The sequence below is a fragment of the Pelodiscus sinensis genome, chromosome 23 (genome assembly GCF_049634645.1).
Source record: "Pelodiscus sinensis isolate JC-2024 chromosome 23, ASM4963464v1, whole genome shotgun sequence".
Lineage (NCBI taxonomy): Eukaryota > Metazoa > Chordata > Testudines > Trionychidae > Pelodiscus > Pelodiscus sinensis.
In genome coordinates this window covers 9164655-9184872 of record NC_134733.1, presented here as the reverse complement: position 1 = coordinate 9184872, position 20218 = coordinate 9164655, and the positions used below count along the sequence as shown (strand labels likewise).

General features: G+C 36.6%; 1 protein-coding gene and 1 long non-coding RNA gene across 3 annotated transcripts in view; one reads left to right on the top strand and one right to left on the bottom strand.

The window, feature by feature from the left end:
• PRDM2 (PR/SET domain 2) overlaps positions 1 to 20218 on the bottom strand; it is a 117922-nt gene that overhangs the window by 34924 nt on the left and 62780 nt on the right. For both annotated transcript variants that reach the window (XM_075906443.1, XM_075906442.1), the window contains one exon: positions 12333 to 12459. In XM_075906443.1, coding sequence (XP_075762558.1) covers positions 12333 to 12459 — 127 coding nt within the window. The remainder of the gene's footprint in view (positions 1 to 12332; positions 12460 to 20218) is intronic.
• LOC142819420 (uncharacterized) lies at positions 12456 to 19315 on the top strand. The gene is made up of 2 exons (XR_012897303.1): positions 12456 to 12945; positions 17390 to 19315. It is a non-coding gene; the product is annotated as an uncharacterized LOC142819420 (long non-coding RNA).

Sequence of the window (20218 nt, the reverse complement as noted above, 5' to 3'; positions counted from 1 at the left end):
ATATATTTTGAGCAAATTAAACCTCTGATCATTATAAAGACTCTTTTTTGCATACACACTTATTTGGACGATTTAGGATATAGCCGTGAAAAGGACACAAATGATAGACATTAAAATGAACTTAGGGAAATGGTCACAGTATTTATTAAAGAATGAACAGGAAAAATCTCCTGAGATCTAGGACAGCAGAAATCATGGAAACTGACATTCCACAATTAAGAATGTGGTAACCACTGGGGCTAAGTCTACACTACAGCTTTTTCCAATTTTTTTTTCCAGAAGAGGCGTTTCTGAAATTTGGCCCATCTACAGTGGGCCAAGTTTCGGAAAAATGCCCCTCTTTTGGAAGATCCCTTTTGAATGAGGAAGACAGGGCTTCCAAAAAGAGCGCATGTGCACTTCCGCCAAAAAAAAAAAAAAAAAAAAAAGCGCAAGAGCAAACGCGTTCCCTGGATGCAGCGGAGTTTTTATCCCGGTAAACCTCCGCAGTGTAGACATACCCGAAATGTTTTAAAACAAATTTCAGCCATCATTTGCAATTCCTGATGAGACTATCGGAGTTCAAACACTGCATGTTTTACTTTACAACTTGAAATAAACCATTGTGAAGCAAGTCATTTAGAAAGTCAATTGTTTACCCTAAAATTGGCTGAATATAAGTGTGTTTAGCAGGTTTATCATTATAATGTTGAATATTATATCCCAATTTATACTCTTCTTTATAAGCTACATTTTATTAACCAGAGTGAATGAATACGTGTAACTTGGTTGCACCATTTAAGCATTTTTTTTAAACAAACCAAGTGCTTAAAACTTAAGATTCAGAAAAGATTTGTACTATTTCTGCTTCATAATTCTCATGTTAAATGGGCAAGAAAAACTCAATTTTATTGACTGGATAGTAAAAAAAAGCACTCTGCGGGGCTTAGAGTTTCAGATTGTGAAACTTATCAAAACATTATTAAGTTTAAGCCACTTTCAGAACCTCAAGATGTTTCCCTAAGAAAAAAATCTCATTGCATTTAAATGGAAGTTACATGTAACTAGGGCTTGATAGTCAAAGGGCGAGTGCCTATCTCCAGTCCCACTGAAAGTCAATGAGAGTTATTTCTCTTAGAAAACATCTCAGTGGTTAAAGCTCCGAAATTCTATGTTCATCATTTTCAAAATCTCTCTCAAATTTGAAAAAATAATCTGGTAAATGGTCATGTATACCTCTATTTCTATTAATTTTAATATCCTTTTCTCCAGCTAACCTTGTGAAATAATAAGAGAGCAAATATGATAAATATTTATTTTACACAATAGCTGCAATACAGCTACTATAAGAATATATTAAATGATAGTATTATTTTCTATTTTAAAATACATACATCTTAAACTATCAAATATTGCAGAGGAGCTTTATGCAGAGATGATTAACAACTAAATCAACTCACAAAAGTAACAACTTAGTGTCAAGCAGTCATGAGGGTGGGATTTGCAAAAGCACCCCATTGATTTAAATTACTTGGCTTCTTTTGACTATCCCAGCAAGAATAGCTAAAACACAATGGTGGACAAAGCCCTTCCTCGAGCAAAGGGAAATAATGGTATGGGTGGAGAGATTTAGATACTGAAACTTGAATATTAAGGAATGAATATCCAACACTCAATAGGAGACTCTTAATTCACTCAGCAAAAAGTTCTCAGTACCATATAAACTGGGTCAAATTCAATGGAAGCATATAACATCTAAATCAATGTAGTATAGGTGCTATAAACCAGCATAATATCTATAAAGGAAAGTCATAGCTGTCAATCTTAAAATTCATAAAATAAGAGTTGGGAAAATTAGCCTTTTGAAAAATTAGCTATCAATAGTCCATTTTAAAATGGAAGGTGAGTAATCGTGTGATGCCCCACAAGTTAGGACCAGTGAAATTCATTATCTATTCATGACCTGGAGCGGGTAGACAACAAAGTGGAAAAATTTGCTGATGACAATATTATGTAGTCTCAAACTTTAATATTATGTAGGTTAGTCAGGATTAGAGATGTTACAAGAAACTTATTGACTAGGCAAAACAGACATCGACTGATGAAATTCAAAAGGTAGGTAAAAGCAAAGTACGACAACTGAAAGGAACAATGCAAACCTACTCATACACATTGATGGATTCTACAAACTTAAACCAGTTTTAGTTGACTTAGTTAAAATCCCTGTATGTACACCTCCATTTGAGAGGCTTATTTTAAGTTTAATTTAAATCTGTGCTTTACTAACTTAAGCTACACCCTAGCACATCTGTGTCTCCATACAACTCTTCACACTGGTTTAATCAACTGGTTTCAAATTTACATATTATAACTGTGCATATAGTCAAATCCTTAGTGAAATATTTAAAAAAAACACCAAAAATGCCCTATGGAAATATTAAATGGAAATATTCTCAATGAACAAAAGATTGCAAGGAAGGTGTTGGATTACATTAAGGAACAAAATACTACTGAAAATATAGCATCAATATATAATTTGATAATATGCTCTCATTCTGGATATTGTCTCTCAAATCATTTAAAAAAATCAGCAGAAATAGAAGAGATCACTTAAAATGATTAGAAACATGGCAAGACATCCAGATGAGAACTGAAAATTATTTTAACTAGTTGATTTAAAGGGGAGGTGTGATGTGATGAAGGTAAATAAATTAAGAATACATATAAAGACAATCATGTGCTCCCTTCTGTATACCTCACATAATAAAAGAGCCAGGAAACACAGAATTAAACTCACAGACAACAAATACAAACCAGCCAAACAGATGGAAGGAATTACTTTAAACAAAATTAAATCTTACAAGAGGGGCAAATATATTTACGGACTTAAAATAAGGATTAGACATTTATTGTAACGAAATGATTTTTTTTCAATCAGTTAGAATAAATAATTAGTGGTGACCACTGTCTTCATTCTTTGGGACATATAAAGCTGCCACTAACTTCTCAAGGTTACAAAGAAACTTCTCCCTGCATATGTATTATTGCATAAGCATACAACTAATTCTGAAGCACCTGGTGCAAGTGTCAGTGACAGGATACTGGCTTAGGTGAACCATTGGTCTGACTTGGCAAGGCAATTACCATTAAATGACTCTGCAAAAACAAAAATTAGCAGGCTACCTTTCCATTCCATATATATCAGGGCAATTTCAAAGTCTATGTTTCTTATTTTGCACCCTATTTTTAAACATCTTACATTAGCAAACATCTAAATAGATAATTTCTCTCCAACTCATGGAAAAACTAAGCAAGGGAAGATCTTCATACAATGAAACTTTGCTGCACAAAACTGACTTTTTACTGGCTGTTTAGGAACGTATAGTTCACATCCTTATGGCTCAGAATCAAAGTAATGAAACATCTTTCACAAGTAAAAGACACAATTTTGAAAGAAGACTGGGTGAACTCAGAATTGGTATTGTAATACAGCATTCTGTTTTATTAAATAAAAATAACAAACCACTGTCAAGACCGAATAGAAATGGTATCCTCCTCCAACTCCCTGTCAAAACTCTATCAAGTGAAGCAATGGGACAACTTAGAAAAGTGAGTGGGCTGCATAGTGACTCTCCTTCTCAGTGGGTTGCAAGACTGTTGAGACCGGGATGGTCTCCAAGGACAGAATAGTTTTGCTATCTGCGCTTGCTTGCCTAGAATTTGTGTGGTGTGTCCATTGAACCGTAGCAGCACTTTGATTGGATGCAGAAGGAGCTCACGGCTCTCACAACATTGTGTGCAATCAGCGCGTACCTCACTTCACATGCCTGTGCTTTACGTGCATGTCACTTTTAGGGTCTCCCCCCCCCCCTTTACCAGTATTACTATGTGGATGGAAACAAGAGGAATTTGCCTGGGCAATGGTGAACAAAAGGTCTCACAGGCCACACAGAGCCCCAATGGGCTGCAGATTGCCCACCAAAGTATAGCAATATTCAAACAGCTGAATACTAACAAATGTAGTTATTTAAAGCCCAACTAGTAAATTATATTTAAATTCTCCTCCATTTAATATACATTTCATTTTACATTTGAAACTCAATTTTTAGAAAGTCCTCTCATCAAGTGTTTCTGGAGTTAGTGGGGTTTTTTTTAAAATATAAAAACATACCAAACATGGTACAGTTTTCAAGGTCACATTCTCCTTTATTCTTATTAAATTATTCCTTTAACTTCAAAGAGTAGCCCAAGGCCAGCATGGTGTCATCAGGTTCAAACTGTATATTTAACTGGTTCGCTAAGAAAAAATATTTTGAAACAAAACAAAAATGAAAAGACTTGTGACACCTAAGTTCTCTCATCAGCAGGAAGTTACGAGGTATCCTTATAAAGCACACCCATTTTGGCAACTTATTCCACCCTTCTTTAACATTATTTCTGCAACAGATCAAAACACAGCTATTTCTTTGGGGGGGTGGAGGGGGTTCTGACTTATTCCACCCTTCGTTAACATTAGTTCTGCAACAGATCAAAACACAGCTATTTCTTCGGGGGAGAGGGGGTTCTGTCCAGAGATGTTGATATTCCTTCCTATGTATCAAGTTTCTTATTAATCATGAAGGGAAAGTTAGAAATAATTATTTTTTTCTTTAATAAGGAAATACACACCATATTATTCTCAAGAGCTTCTATTCAGAGTACTAGAGTTATTGATTTAAAGTTCCGTGTGAGAAAAGTGTCTCTGAAAGAAACAATGCCTAATTGAAATACAACCACTTTTAGACAAAAAAAATAAAATCAATCCCTGGCCAATTTCTGTAGCTTTGCAATCTCATTTTTCCATTTCTCTCCTCGTTTCTGTGTGAAAGACCCAAGAGAAGAAGAGACTGAGTGTTCCTTTAGTGTCTCTGTAAGAATAAAACTGAACTTCATATGCAGCCATTAATAAAGATGCCATTATAACCAAGTATAATTGATCAGAGTTCGTTGTTAATTTACCCTTTCCAGATCCACATTAGCTCCAAAATGAATAGTATCCTTTAAGGAGAACTACTCTACCTTTCAGGCCCTCTCTGAACTGATCAGAACTACATTAGATATCAACAACGTTTATTATTTATATTGTGATAAAGCTACTTACGGTATCTGAGTTTTGACATGGATTTATCAGCAACAACATTGGAACTATATTATAAGATTATACTATGCACCAAACATCCCCATGATGATGTCAGTATGAGCTGATGGCATGACCAGAGCCTGTCTATACTCCTTTATGTGTTTTCACTGGGTCACATGACAGTTGATTTTTGTAATGCAGACAGAACCTAGAGTGTCATTATAGAATACTATTCACATTTCTTACTGCAAGAAAATAATGTGCTTGTCAAAATGTAGTCACATACTCTGTTCCAATCTACTAGCCTGGGTCTGCAAAGAGGGGAATGTTAGGGTATGTCTAGACTACATGTCTCTGCCAACAGAGACATGTAAATTAGACATTCTGACAGACAATGAAGCTGGAATTTAAATATCCCCCACTTCATTAGAATAAAAATGGCCACCTCGTTGTGCCGGCTCAGCTTTTTGTCGGCTCAAAGCGGCAGTCAAGACGGGGATCTGTTGACAAGGAAAGCCATTGTCAACCGATCCTGTAAACCTTGTTTCACGAGGCATAAGGGATCGGTCCACAAGGGGATCGGTCGGCAAGGAAAGTCTTTGTCAACCGATCCCTTATGCCTCGTGACACAAGGTTTACAGGATCAGTCGACAATGGCTTTCCTTGTCGACAGATCCCCGTCTTGACTGCCGCTTTGAGCTGACAAACAGCTGAGCCGCACAACGCAGTGGCCATTTTTATTCTAATGAAGCGGGGGATATTTAAATCCCTACTTCATTGACTATGTCGGTATGTCCAATTCACATGCCTCTGTCGGCAGAGACATGTAGTCTAGACATACCCTTAGGGACAGGCACGGAGTTTCCATGGAAGAAAGTAACTGAGTTTATTCCACTGGGATCTGGTGTCTGGATGAAGGGCTAAGTGAAACATAGCAGACACACAAATACTCCTGAAAAGCATAACAGAAGGAGAATCACCACCAGGACAAACAGAAGAAAAACAAACTAATAAAAAGTTATTCTTGAGGGGAATGTGAGAAACCATAATTTTATTTGGTTAAACTGAACCAAACTTTTCTCCTCTTGGTTCAAAGGTCATGGTGGTAGATATTCCTGATAGTTTTCTTCATTTAACATCACCTCAAAGCAGGATATTACATCAGATAATGGAATGTATCATAAGCATCCAGTTTTAAGAGTCTTATTCTGAGAAAAAAAATCTTCTGAAAACAAGGTGAACTATGAGTAAGTGTGAAAAACTAACGAAAAAGTTTAAAAGCCTTTGGTTCCACGAGAGGAGGTTTACTCACCAACATCCCTCACCCAACCCCCCCCCCCCACATCATTTTTAAAAATCTGCCTGATACAATAGTGAAATAAACATGTCTTCTCCAACCTCTCCATATAACAGTTATGTCTGTATTTAATTGTATACTGTCAATCCATTTTTTTTTATTTACCACTACTTATAATGTAACTGATTGCATCTCTTTTGCTTTTGGTATGATCTCTTACCCTGTCTGGCTACACTCCAGTTTCCTTTTCTTTACAAAGCCACAATGAAGTTTTTTCAGCACATCATTTTTTCCTTCTCTCACCCTTTTCTTTGCATTGACTTTTCTGCCACCTCCTTTGTATTTCTCTCCACTTGTTTCCACTCTCACTTCTCCCTTCTGTAACACTTTTTTTTTTAAACTCATCTCACACACACACTTTCACCTCCATGTTCCCATGCACCTATGTACAGGAGATGAACAATGTATCAGACAATATACACATGATTAAAGCTACACAACACACCAAAACCTGGTATAAAATATCCTTTTGGGAAACCAACGCTCACCCCCAGCATCTAGAAATGGGGAGATGCTATCTTTGACCCTTGATCAAGGCTCCACTTTTGTATTATTCATTAATTTTATTATTCTTAAAGTGTGCTGTGTAAAGGGGGAGAAAGGCAAACGTAAGATAGAGAGCGCAATTAAAGGCTATTCTACTCACCTGATGTAGTTGTGAACTTTTAACTTTCTTTAAAAAATTAAACACAACAAAAAAAGCCAATGTTAATGCTATTGTTTGGCTTCTACCAAACGTGGCTTAGGAAAGTCAAAACACACCTCACTTTAAAAATGTGATGGCTATATTATCACAACAGAAGAATAAAAAAAGTTATGCTTTTTTAGACTTATTCTAGTGAAAGTTTGGACTTACAGAATCAGCTAAAATATGCTTTTTAAGAAGATTTTTCTGCACGATGTAGCCTCACTGAAACAATCTTCTCATCTCCATGGTCTCAGCCCTACCTGCTACCTCTTTCAAATACAGACTTCTTACGTTGTCTTGTATGAAGATGAGGCTTCATTAGGCTCTGAGAAAAATCTTAGACACTACTTAAAGTTCAGACAAAGTTTTTCAGTTGCTCCTTTACTCTGAAATTCCCCCAAACCTAGATACACACTCCGCATCACTACAGTCTTTCCACATGCAAAGTTTCAAGCACATATAAAGAAATTACTGATTTTGAGGTCTTATTATGGAACTCTTCCTAGCAACTCCTAGGCTTATATGAAATGTGAAGAAAAACAGTCAATCATGCATTTCAATCTAAATCATACACTAGCTACTTGCACAGATACCAGATGATGTAAACTATTCCACAAATGGAGTTCTAAGAAGGATGAAAATACAAAGCTGAGTGGTATGATCAGAAGTGATGGGTGAAGAGGCTGTGTGACTATATTGAGTGAAGGTAGAATTCTGCAAGGCATAAAGAAAACCCAAGGGTGGCAAAAACAACAGGAAACAGCAGGATGAAGTGTGGGAGAATACCAGACAAACTCCAAGTTATGTTTTAAGAGGGATTATTATATTACTGCCATCAGTGATTGCTTGGAAACAAAGGTCAGACAGAGGGAGAATCAGTGGAGAACATCATCATTTCAATATTACTCTTTCCACCTATCTCAGTCTCTGCCTGCCATGCTTAATTGCCATCTAAACTTTGCAAAGCAAATAATTCCAAATGTCACACTAAATTTTTAAGATTAACAGAATCTTCTCAATACAAATTTAAGAGGATACAAAGGGTTTAGGAGGAAGCCACAATGGAATTTCTAATTTGGAAGAGATATTAATTTGTTAGCTATATATTACAATCACTTCTGAAATGATCAGTTGGTTAAATAAAATCCAAAGAATTGCTTATTGCAAATTGTTCAAAATCCAACAACTAGTTAAAGATTATACTTGCTTACTAAACGCATTACACTGGTTAAAACCTCAGGAGTATTTGAATGCAGACACACAAATACCTGTTACATTATTTTTAAAGTATTTTATTACGCAGATCTATAAAGAAAATTAAGACTGCAGTAGTTTTTAAAGTTTTAAACAGCCAAAATTTCTCTCTTGTAAAAAAGGCATATTTATTAAAGTAAACTGCTATTCATTCATAGCTATTTAAGCTGTATGTTCAATATTTCTTAAAAAACTACTGCTATATTTAAGACCTATGAAGGAGACAAAATCTGCATTTCAGAACACAAAATGTGATGTGCAGGTTAACTATCCTGGTCAGGTGTCTAATGAGAATTCAAATTTCACACTTCTGCGGAAACCAACAACTTCAGTAAAGTAGGAATTAACCTATAAAATTATTTGACATTTCTTCTTCCAGTTCTAATAACTACATTCAATATTCAATATACATACAAGTAGTATTTTTTAAACAACTACAGATAGAATTTTTTCCAAGTGGAAAGTTACTCTTTTTCCATCCTTGTTGAATTCACAAATGATTGATTGCAACTTCCTAAAATCTTCCATAAAAGTTCAACCTTTGGGTTAAGCTCAAGCTTAGATAAGAGAGAGAGCGCGAGGGGGGAGGTAGTTCTGGAACAGTTAAGATTGCAAAATTATAGTTGTTGCTCCCGACAAAAGCAAAATTACTATTACTTGCATGTAAATCTGCTTAAATACCAATACATAACAACACAGTATTACAAATACTAGTGTAAAAGACAGCATACACTTTTTCCTCCTCTAAAATTATTCCAATAAACTCTGTTTTTTAAAAAAAAGAGCAAGGAATAGATCTCACAAATGGTTTATCTAGTCCAGTATCCTGTCTTCTGACAGTGGCAGTTGTTTCAGGGAGAATAAACAGTACAAGGCAATTTCGAAAGATCCATAGCAATTTTGAGAGATTCACGCTCTGTTGTCCATTCTCAGCTTCTGACAGTCAGAGGGTTAGGAACACTCCTGCTCATTTTGGTTAACAGCCACTGATAGAGCTATCATGTACAAGTTTATTTAACAAACTTACTTTTTTGCCTTCACATCATTCCATAGCAATGAATGCCACAGGTTAACTAAGCACTGGGACTGCGTCAAGTACCTCCTTTTTTGTTTTAAGCTGCTTATTAATTTCACTGGGTAACCCTTAGTTCTGGGGGAGGGGAGGAGAGAACAAACAAACAACACACCCCTTTTCTTTTTCTCCAGCTCACTCAATTTTATCCCTCCTTAGTCATCTCTCTAAGACGATCAATCCTAATCTTTCCATATGGAAGCTGTTTCATACCCCCTAATTATTTTCATTGCTCTTCTCTACACCTTTTCCAATTCTAAGGATTTTTCTTTTAAGATGAAGTAACCAGAACTGCACACAATATTCAAGGTGAGAGCGCACTGTGGATTTATACAGTGACATAGTATTTTATTATTTTTCCCTTTACAAACATTTCCTAACATAGTTAGCTTTTTTGACTGCTACTGCATAATGAGCAGATATTTTCAGGGAGCTATCAAACATGCATCTGGATGTGCATATGCTATATCATTTAAAGCATGGATGATGAAGCCTTAATGGTGGGCAACTCTTTGCAACATATTTGTTCTACCTTTACCAATCAACTAGAGTAAAATTCCACCCAAACTATCCTTTACAAGCAGATGCATTTTTATTTTGTTTTGGTTTTTCAATAGATTGCTGTTTGGGTAATTTTTCATGTGCTTGGGGTAAAACAGAAATGATGTCCATTATGTGTTTATTATCTATAATTAAAAATTTGTCCAGAAATGAACCATTAATCCCAAACGGTTAGTATTACTGAGTAACAACAATTTCAAGAACCCTGAGATTAGCTTAGTGAAGACTTGTCCATAATTTTATTAACATACAATTTTAATACCATAAAGAATAATAATATTGGAAATGTTCCACTCCTTTCTTTTGTGATTAAAATAAAATCTCCAAGGTTGCCATTATTGCCTATTGTCTAAACAACACACACACCAAAATTGTATTTACTAACCAAAACTGTATTTACTAGGCTAATACACATTTATTAAAATGCATAAATCTGCCATTGATGGCCGTAAACAATTCTTACTTAGTATGTGCCAAGGAAATGTTTTACCATGTTATAATCAAAATTAGGGTATGAATTTTAGATTTGTTACATTGTTTATGGTTGCACTTTCATTTAATGCTTCTCCCCCAATCCTAAAATAAACTTGAATCAAGGACAAAATGTCATTTTCTAAAAGTCTTGCTCCTGCTTCCAATATGAGTTTTACTGTTAATTTCAGCACAAGCAGTACTGGGCCATAAATTTGTATTTAAAACGAGTATTCCCTATTTAAAAAAAAAAAAAAAATCACACTTTTTTTGTACAGATTAATTTAAAACACATTCAGAATCTTACAAAATATATATTCTTGAGACAAAAGTAGCAGCAACCTATGCCTAGTTTAATCACTGTATTACTGTATAGATTTACACATTCTTTAAACCTAAACTTTTTCAAAACTCTATCAGAAAGTATGATTTTGACTTAAAATAACTGAATCGAAACAACAGCTAACGTATAGCAGTGCTTCTCAATCTGGCTGCTGCAGGGGCACATTAACAGACAGGTTAGTATATTGTATTTACAAATGAAATAATTGCTTCACCTCCCTCCCCCTCCAATTATTCTCCTATCCTAAACTATGCAAATAATTAACTAAAATCAAGAATTCATATTCTCAGGCTGCACATTGTCATAAGGCAAAAAACTGCTACTGTTCGAAAAATTAAAACTTGTGAATCAATATATGCATTTTCACTCCTATTTCAGGACAGCTTTTTATAATTTGCAAAAGAAACATATTGCTCTGTGGACACTTTGCATAACTTTCTGCATGCAAATAATTTTAGCAGCAACCCCACTCTAGCAGAAAGAGGCTACTTAAAAAAAATACTGACCTAATCTTAAGTGTTGTGGTGCAAACAACTATTGCTATAATGATGTTAACTCATCAAGGAAATGAATATGTTAGGATCGTATTTTGGTAACACTGAATGTATCATCTCTCAAACCTCAATGGAATGCACAGGCCTGTAAAGAACTTCACTTCAAACTGTGGGCTTTAAATTAACTGTTGCTCTTCTTGCAAGTGTACACTGCTCTTCTTGGTTCCTGTCTGAATTCATCTAAGTGAGGCCTGCACTATCGTTACCTCAAACCATTCTAAACCATCAACTAGCCATTAAAAGCTGCACATGGGAAATATGCAAAAACAAGGAGAAGTTCTGTGGCACCTTATAGACTAACAGATTTATTGGAGCATAAGATTTGGTGGGCAAAGACTCACTTCGTCAGATGGGAAATATGGTTATTTAATACAATACCACGTTACAGCAGGAATGCAATCACAATAAGACCTATGTGCCAAAAATTTTTTTAAAAGATCAGATTTTATGTATTTTTGAAGATCACCATTTTTCCCTCAAGTTTTAATTTAAGAAAATCAGGACAAGTTAAAACATGAATATTTTAATCATCAGTCCAGGATTCCACCCCTTCTTCCGTGTTTTCTATTGTCTCTGTTCAGCGTGAGAAAGCAAGAAAGGCAACCCAAAGTAGCGAAGAACTCCGACGCGACTTTTTAAAAAGGAGAAAGTATGCAGCGCTGGCATGCCCGAAGAGGGAGGCATGTCCCTTTAACTCAGCGCTGCTTAGCTGAGCAGGCAGGAGAGTCTGGAAAAGGTCACCCAGACATACTTGCTCCTACAACGCCACTCCTCGCTGAAAAGTACTGCAGTGATTACTAATCGAGCAGGCAGGATCGGTAAAAGTTTGTAAGTTTCACTCCAGCTCCCGGCGCAAGTTTCTGGGTCGATCTGGAGCGATCTCCTCCTTTTCCAGGGCTCAGGGCATGGGGAGGAACGAGAGGCAAGCTCTTACCTTTCTTGGCTTTCGGGGAGTTCTTCTTGCTTCGGTTGCTGGCTCTCTCTTCCTCAATAGCAGCTGCTATCTCTGGGTTGTCTTCCCCATTGTACCACACTAACAGCTCTTCGCCCGGCTCAATTGGCTGGAGGAAAGCAAAGAGACAAATGCAACACCAATCAGAGGCAGGGTTGTTAGCAAAAGGCAGAGAAGCAGGCGCAGGGCCAGAGGGCGTGGAGCTTGCTGTGGGGATTGCAAACAGCTGTACTCTGCACTAAGAACATATTTCCTAACTGCCTGCCTAACCAAACAGGAAGAACTCTTTAACCCTTCCAGGCTGGGCTTGTGCAAGGCAGGCTCTGCTGCAGCACCGCAGAGCAACCGAGAGAGGAAGAAAAAAGGTTTTGCAGCAAATCCCTCTGCTGGAAGGAGGACTCAATGTGTCAAAGACAGTAGCACCGAGCCCTGGCTGAAGACACAAGTTGCAAAAAAGGAATCAACATGGAAAACTACTCCTCTTCTTTAAACCTCACGGAACCAATACAGTTCTCTGATCCCCCGGCAATGGATGCGGAAAATACTGCCTTTTGGAAGAAGATTGTAAAAGAGGGCTCTGCTCTTAAAAAGGAAGGTACGGCTTTAAAATGAGAGAGAGAGAGAGAGAGAGAGAGTGTAGGTAACAGAAGATCTTAAATTAAGATACAGTATGCAGATAGCCTGGTAAACCATATTTTCTTCCTAGCAGGGGAAATGCTGACACCTTGTTTCACGAGGTAATCTAGAAAGTATTTCCTCCCAATCTACTGTTTCTTATCAAACGAATTTTAAAATGTGTTTCAAAGTTCATGTTAAGCCAAGAAACTTTTACTGAGGACTAACTGTGCTTACATTTCTATGTATGAGTTGCATATAATTAGAGAGAGAAAATATTTGAAACATGTAATTTCGCAACTCTGGATTCACAAACTCTCTAACATATATTTTAAATTAAGCATATACTAAATATTTCCTTCATTTTAATAGTGCTAATTGAAACTATTTACACAACACAAACAACAGTCTTGTCTGCAATACAAAAAATAATAAGAAATATAGAAAACCATAGGGAACAGCCATCTATTGAAGTTAACAGTTTGGAACTTAAATTTAAGAATACATTTACAGGAAAAGTTTATGCAGAGGAAGGAAACAAGAGGAAAATGGAAGATAATTACTACAGATTTCAGAGCCCTCTGCTCCCTCCACCCCCAATTAAGCCCACAGATAGAATTATAGAACACTAGAACTGGAAGGGACCTTGAGAGGTCATGCAGTCCAGTCCTCTGCCCTCATGGCAGGACTCAGTACCAAAGAGAGAACTGTGCACCATTCCACATTTTTACTAAGAGTTTATGCAACACAAACTCAAAAAAGAAAAAGAGTGAAACAAGAAATTGAACTAAACACAAATCATTACAATTACGACTTTGGTATTTCAGTGCCATCACCATGCTGCTCATTATAATAATTTACTGATAATTGTATGTAGTCTTAACGAGAATAATCAGGATCATAATTTTTTAGTGACTCTCTTCAAAGGTTTTCCCAGCTTGAGCAGGGTAACAGGGAAATACCTCTGCATATATTTTTTCAAATTATCTCATAAGCATTTCTCTATTCAGAACAATTCTGCTTCAGTGTAGGAGTTAAATCCATTCATTAGTCCTTGATACAAATGCCTTTCCTGAAACCATCCTTTTCCATAGCTGAAGAATAATATGGTGCCAGAAATAATTTATAATTTTAAAGTAATTAGGTTAGAGCTAAGGGGATCTCAAGTTATTATTTTAAGTTTCAGCAGAGCCAAAGGAGGGGGAAATCCTATTATGCCCTCATACACTAGAAGAACTCAGTACATGCAAGGTTCCAGCTAGGCATCCATATTTTACTGTGATCAGATCTAACTTTTGGGGCTTGTAAAGACATTTGTTTATGCAGAATTTCCTGTTCTCCTCTAGTACAGTGCCAACCATGAGTTTACTCACAGTCCCCCATCCTGCTAAACTGATGAATGTGGTGTGATGATTTTGTGGAAATCATTTGCGAATAAAAGTCTCAGGAGTAGCAGTGTTAGTCTGTAACTAAAAAGCTTTGAACACAATAAATGCTCCTGTGGTACCTTAGAGACTAACAAATATAGATAGTATCATGAGCTTTTGAGGGCACAACCCAATTCAGCTTGTGCCCACAGATGAAGAAGTGGTTTGTGCCCACAAAAGCTTATGATACTATCTATATTTTTTGTTAGTCTAAGGCAGTGGTCTCCAAGCTTTTTAAGCACAAGATCACTTTTGTGAATTTAAGTACAATCCAGGATCTACCTCAAAGCCAAATACTCTTGCCAAGGGCTGGCCTTACCATGAGGTGAACTGAGACAACTGTCTCAGGTGCCAGACTGGGAGGAGAAGGAGGAGGTGTGCCACTAGGACCCAGAGTGTAGAAAACTGTGTCTGCTGCTGGCTCAAGCTAGGGGACATGGGGGCATCATTTGAGCTCCCCGCCTCAGGTGCCAAAATGTTGTGGGCCAGCCCTGCTCTTGCCGCACTTCCTTTGTGTGCCTTCTTCAAGGCCCTGCCCCTGCTCACTCCATCCTCCCTCCTTTCATCAGGCAGGAGGAGCGAGAGAGGGGGTGCAGCCTCTGGTTTGGGGTTAAGGGATTCGGACTGAGAGGGGCTGTGAGCTGAGCCGGGGCAGAGGTTGTGGTGCAGGAGCGGGTTCAGCGTACAGGCTCTGTAAGGGAGTCTGGGTCTATGGGGCTCAGAGCTAGGGGAGGGGCTTGGGACAGGAGAGGGTTTATGACTGGAGCAGGGGTTCAGGATGCAGTTTCCAGCTGGACACGGCTTATCACAGGTGGCTCCTGGGTGGTGGTGCAGTGGAGCTAAGGCAGGGTCACCTCTGCCTTGGCCCTGTACCAGTCAAAAGCAGCTAGCAAACTCCATCCCAAGTCCTGTTGTGCCCCCCTCCATTCTGTAGAGATAGAATACAAGGTGCAAGGGGGTTACCCTGACATCAGCACCCCCTCCTCTGTCCTGCACAGCAAGCGGGTGTGGGGAAGACAGCTCCAAGACAAATGGCAAGAGGTACACAGCAGTGGGGGGGGGGGCGGGGGGGGGAAGGGCAGCTGAAGTGCTGGCATGAGATAGGTGATCCTGACTGGTTTGGCCAAGAGGCTATCAGAGTCTCTAAGATCTACCAGTAGATCCTGATTTACTCTTTGGTGATCACTGCTCTATGGTACCATTTGTTGTTTAAGTTTTTTGGCGAACAATAGCGGGCTACACCCCCTGCTTGCTACGTTTGCCAACTCCCCTCTCTCTGTAAGTAAGTTTGTTTTCATACTTACAAACAGAATCTCTTGTCTACAAGATGTGACATGCACAGCTTAGCATTCATTAGTTGCAAAGTCTACTGACAATTCTTTTAACAATAAATGGGAATACTGTAACAATGTATAAAGGGTTTCAAGTTTTTTATATGAAGGGATTAGCTTCGCTTTATACATTGTGACATAGCTAATCATATATACGTAAAGTGTTAATATGGATAAGTATCATGATTTTTAAAATACGTACACTATTTTGAGAACTATAGTTTTTCTTAAGCTATCCGAGCCATTGTTTTCCCAATTTGCTAAATTCCAAAGCATATACATTTTTCAATTAAGTAAAAGGCTTATCAGCAAATCTATGTGTAAAACTGTAGTGACCATTATACTTTACACATTCACATAAGTAAAATGTAAGGCCAATGCCAACCAGATTAACCTGTATTAATATATATACCAGGTTTTAAGCAATGTAAGCAGCTACATAGAAATTTACACAAATGTAAACTGATTTAAAATATGTAGTTAAACAAGTGTAACTTTAAATATAATAGTGGCCTACAATTTTGGGTTCCATTCTTAGTTTTGGAGCCATGATGGAATAAGTGTTAGGTAAAATATTTGCTCAATGTCAGTGGGGTGGTGCTATGTGGCCAGTAATGAAGACAATGTTCCTGCTCCAATCTAAATAATCTACAATTGGGGGTTGACAACAAAGAGCAATACAAGTCAGTGCTGTGTTAAGCATGCAACTTGTAAGTTCCATGGCTGGCTGTCCATGGAACCCACCCCTAACCCACGCACACTTTTGAGTTTAGTGTTTGAGTTGCTAATCAGTAGCTAAATCAAGTCGTCTGACCCTGTCCTGCCAAATTAAGATGTGACCTGCCTTCATCAGTCCAACCTTATACAGTAGAACATTTCCCATATTAGCAATACTAATTAGAACAAGGGTTTTACTTTGAGGAAATCCACGGTCACTTGATTTTGATGTAGATTAAGATTACAACAATATCTAGAAAACAGGAGGCAAGGATCAGAAAACATTCCTGTATAAGAGTTTTCACTAAAAACAACATAAAAAAATCTAAAATTTATCTACTGGAGCTACTTTCTTAAATTTTGATGACAGCAAAAATTAATATTGTATTTTAAGAGTAAATGCATAATTCAGCAAGAAGCATGTGTACATTATAGTAGTGGTGGTTCTCATTACGTACAGGATATTGCAAAGTTTGAAAGTTACATGTAGAAAAAATACAGAAAGAACTTTGTTGTTTGTAAGTTCTTCATAAGAACAGAAAAGGATTGCAAAACACAACTTATATGAACAATGCACAGAAGCAAGGAAATTAAAAGTTAAACAAAGCAATCAAACAACACACCCCTTCTATTCCTTCCCAGAGAGGCATACACCTGAATTATTACTACAACTACCATAACACTAAGGACCACACATTGCAACCCAAATTCAGACTTCTTCACAATTGCTTTACTAACATATCTTTACTAAACACCTTTTCCCAAAACTATTAGATTTGATATTCAATAGGGTTGGGAGGAAAGAGTTTCCTAAAACTTTACATGTTAAGTATGACATCCCTAGCAGGGCAAAGTTAAGGTGATGCATTGTCTTCGGGCACATTCCCTTAACCAGTATTCCCTCTAATTTTTTTAATTCATGTGTGGATTTTTTTCCATCCATGTACAGGTATGCGCCAATGTGCACCATGGCAGAAACAACCTACCTGTGGGCTGATAAGCTGCATGACATTTGAAATCTCTCCTGAATGGCTGCACAAACACACAGCTTAGAGGGAACACTGCCCTTAACCTGTATAGTGTTCTCTTCTTAGCTGAAGACAACTAACTACATTAGTGGTTTTCAAGCTTTTTCATTTGCAGACCCCTAAAAGATTTGAAATTCTGTTTTGAGCCCTGTGGATCCTTGGAAGTCCATAGACCACAGGTTGAAAACCACTGCACCAGGTGAAAACAAAACTCCATTCACCCCTCCCCCCAAAGTATTAATATCCATTTAAATTGTAAAATAATCCATTGATTTACGTTTACTGTACAATTTAACCAAAAGATACATATTTGTTTTGTGTTTTTTAAACAGTTCTGGATTTACATTCTAGAACTGTGAAGATGAGAGATGATAGAAGTCATTTTCCAGCATTTACTATCATCTATCTTGTCTAATTAGACTGGAAATTCTTCAGGACAAAAACTGTCTCGTATGTGTTTATACAGTACCTAGCACAGTGTTATGAATTATTATTATTAAAGATGATTATTATAATGAAGCTTTTTGGGTGGAGGTGTTTGTATTTGTGTGTAGTGTTTACAAATGAAAATACAGTACCAAATTCCATTATTTGGTTTACTTTTGTGGCACCACAAATCAAGCTCTTAAGCTTATGTGTTGTACTTAAGGTACTATAAATAGAAAATCAGAGTAACTTTATAGAATGAGATCCTCCATGAACAAAATTTGTTTCACCAGAAGTTGTTCTCATTTTTTTTAATCAAGCTGATTTAGGAAATTTCTTCAAATTGAGTTTTCATTGCAAATTATTAGTTAATATTTGAAGACAAAGTGTTAAGTACCAAATTGTGTGAATTTTTCTCTGAAAGCTTTAATGTGAACTTTAACTCCCTTTATTAAATACAGTAATTTTTTTTAATTACTTTGATTTGGAAACCAATTAAAAATTTAAATTGTTGGGGTGAAGTGCCTCCCAGTTACATATGTGCACCTACACTAAACAGCCTACATTCCTCCTAGTTTTGTACTGCCTTATGAAAGGGTGGAAAAAGTTGTTCACTTTTTCTCATTTTAATATTCAATCCTAGATCTCATTAGAATGGAAAGTCCCCAAGGAGAAAATATGCTATTATCTAATAACAGAATAGGAAGAAGATGAAAGACCTACATAGCTCTGAGGCCCTATTCAACAAACATGCTCAGACAGACAAGACTTTGCTTATCTTGGCTTGATGTTTACAAAACCATTACAACAATGCGCCAATATTTTGAAATTAAGTTTTGAGTCAGACTAAAAATCCAGAAAACCATGGAAAAAACTTCAAAACTTGGGAATATTAAGTGGGAATAATATTTAGCCAGTTATGTACTACTATTTTGAATTCCAAAAACAATGAAGTAAAGATTATGTAAACTCACACCATCATTGCAAAATACTTTTCTAGAGTAATTATTTAATTTTGTTATTTCCAAGAATAAAATCTCCTTAGTTTTATACATCATCATCAATCATTGGGGTAGGGGCGCAAATTGTGTGCCTAGGTTAGTAAAATCTACACCACACACACAAAGCCCACCACATTTTGCAAAATTTCTAGGAGAAAAGAGAGCACACCCTTCCAAAGATTCATGAACCCATATTTACTGCAAGACCGCTCCATCTAATACCGAAAGTATTTCAGCACTCTTAATAAATTCATAGAACCAAGTTTCAAAGGTGTAGTAGCCGTGTTAATCTGTTTCAGCAAAAACAATGAGAAGTCCAGTGACACCTTAAAGACCAACGCATTTATTTGGACATAAGCTTTCATAGGATTGAGCCCACTTTATCAGATGTTTGAAGTTATGGGGCTCTTTTTTTTTTTTTTTTTTTTTTTAAATAAAACTAGTGGTACCATCCTCTTTAAATACAAGGACAAAGTAACTCCCCAAAAAGAGCTTGGATAACTGATCACTAGAGAAAATGTAAGCAAAAAGAAATGGGAATTAAATTTAAAGAGCATTTCATTAAGGAACATAAATCTGTATAATGCCGTTTTATGTATTTATTACATTACAAAATAACAACAACAACACATTGTCTGACACCAGAGTAGGGATGAACTGTACCTAATAGATCAAGGCACATTAAGAAAGAGGTAATTTCAGGCACAGTAAATGATGTGAAAAAAAGCTTTGCATTCAAGAAGATACATGAGTAGTTTTACTTTTTTCTAATTAATGTGTTACTTTCTACTTTAAAAAATAAATATAGATTTTCTATGTGATTGCTCACAGAAAAGATGATTTTTGAATGTTAAATAATTTAGTGCAGTGATATGACTGAGACTTCAAAAGGTTTGAAATGCTTTTCTATAGGATACTAAAGTCTCAAGGCTTTCTGCAGCTATATTTGCTTGCTTTTCTTTGCAGTACTATAACTTTGGGAATCTGGCTCTTACAATTGTGCAGTCTAACTATCACTGATTTAACCATTTTGGGTAATTGTACAATTCTACAAAATACTAGATCTTGTAATATTGTGGATCAGACAAGCTTCATTTAACACCTGTTTTATTTACCTTTACTGCTACATTGGTAATCTCTGTCCATTCCAAACAAAACATCAGATTAATTCAAATACTCATTATTTTTAGTGTACATTGTAATCTGTGCTAAGTGACTCTCAAATCTAAATTATATTAGGAAACTGACCCAATGTTGACAGTTGTAACAGTACTAAAACTGCTTAGCTTCAAGTATAAACGGAGATTAGAAAGATTGGAGTTT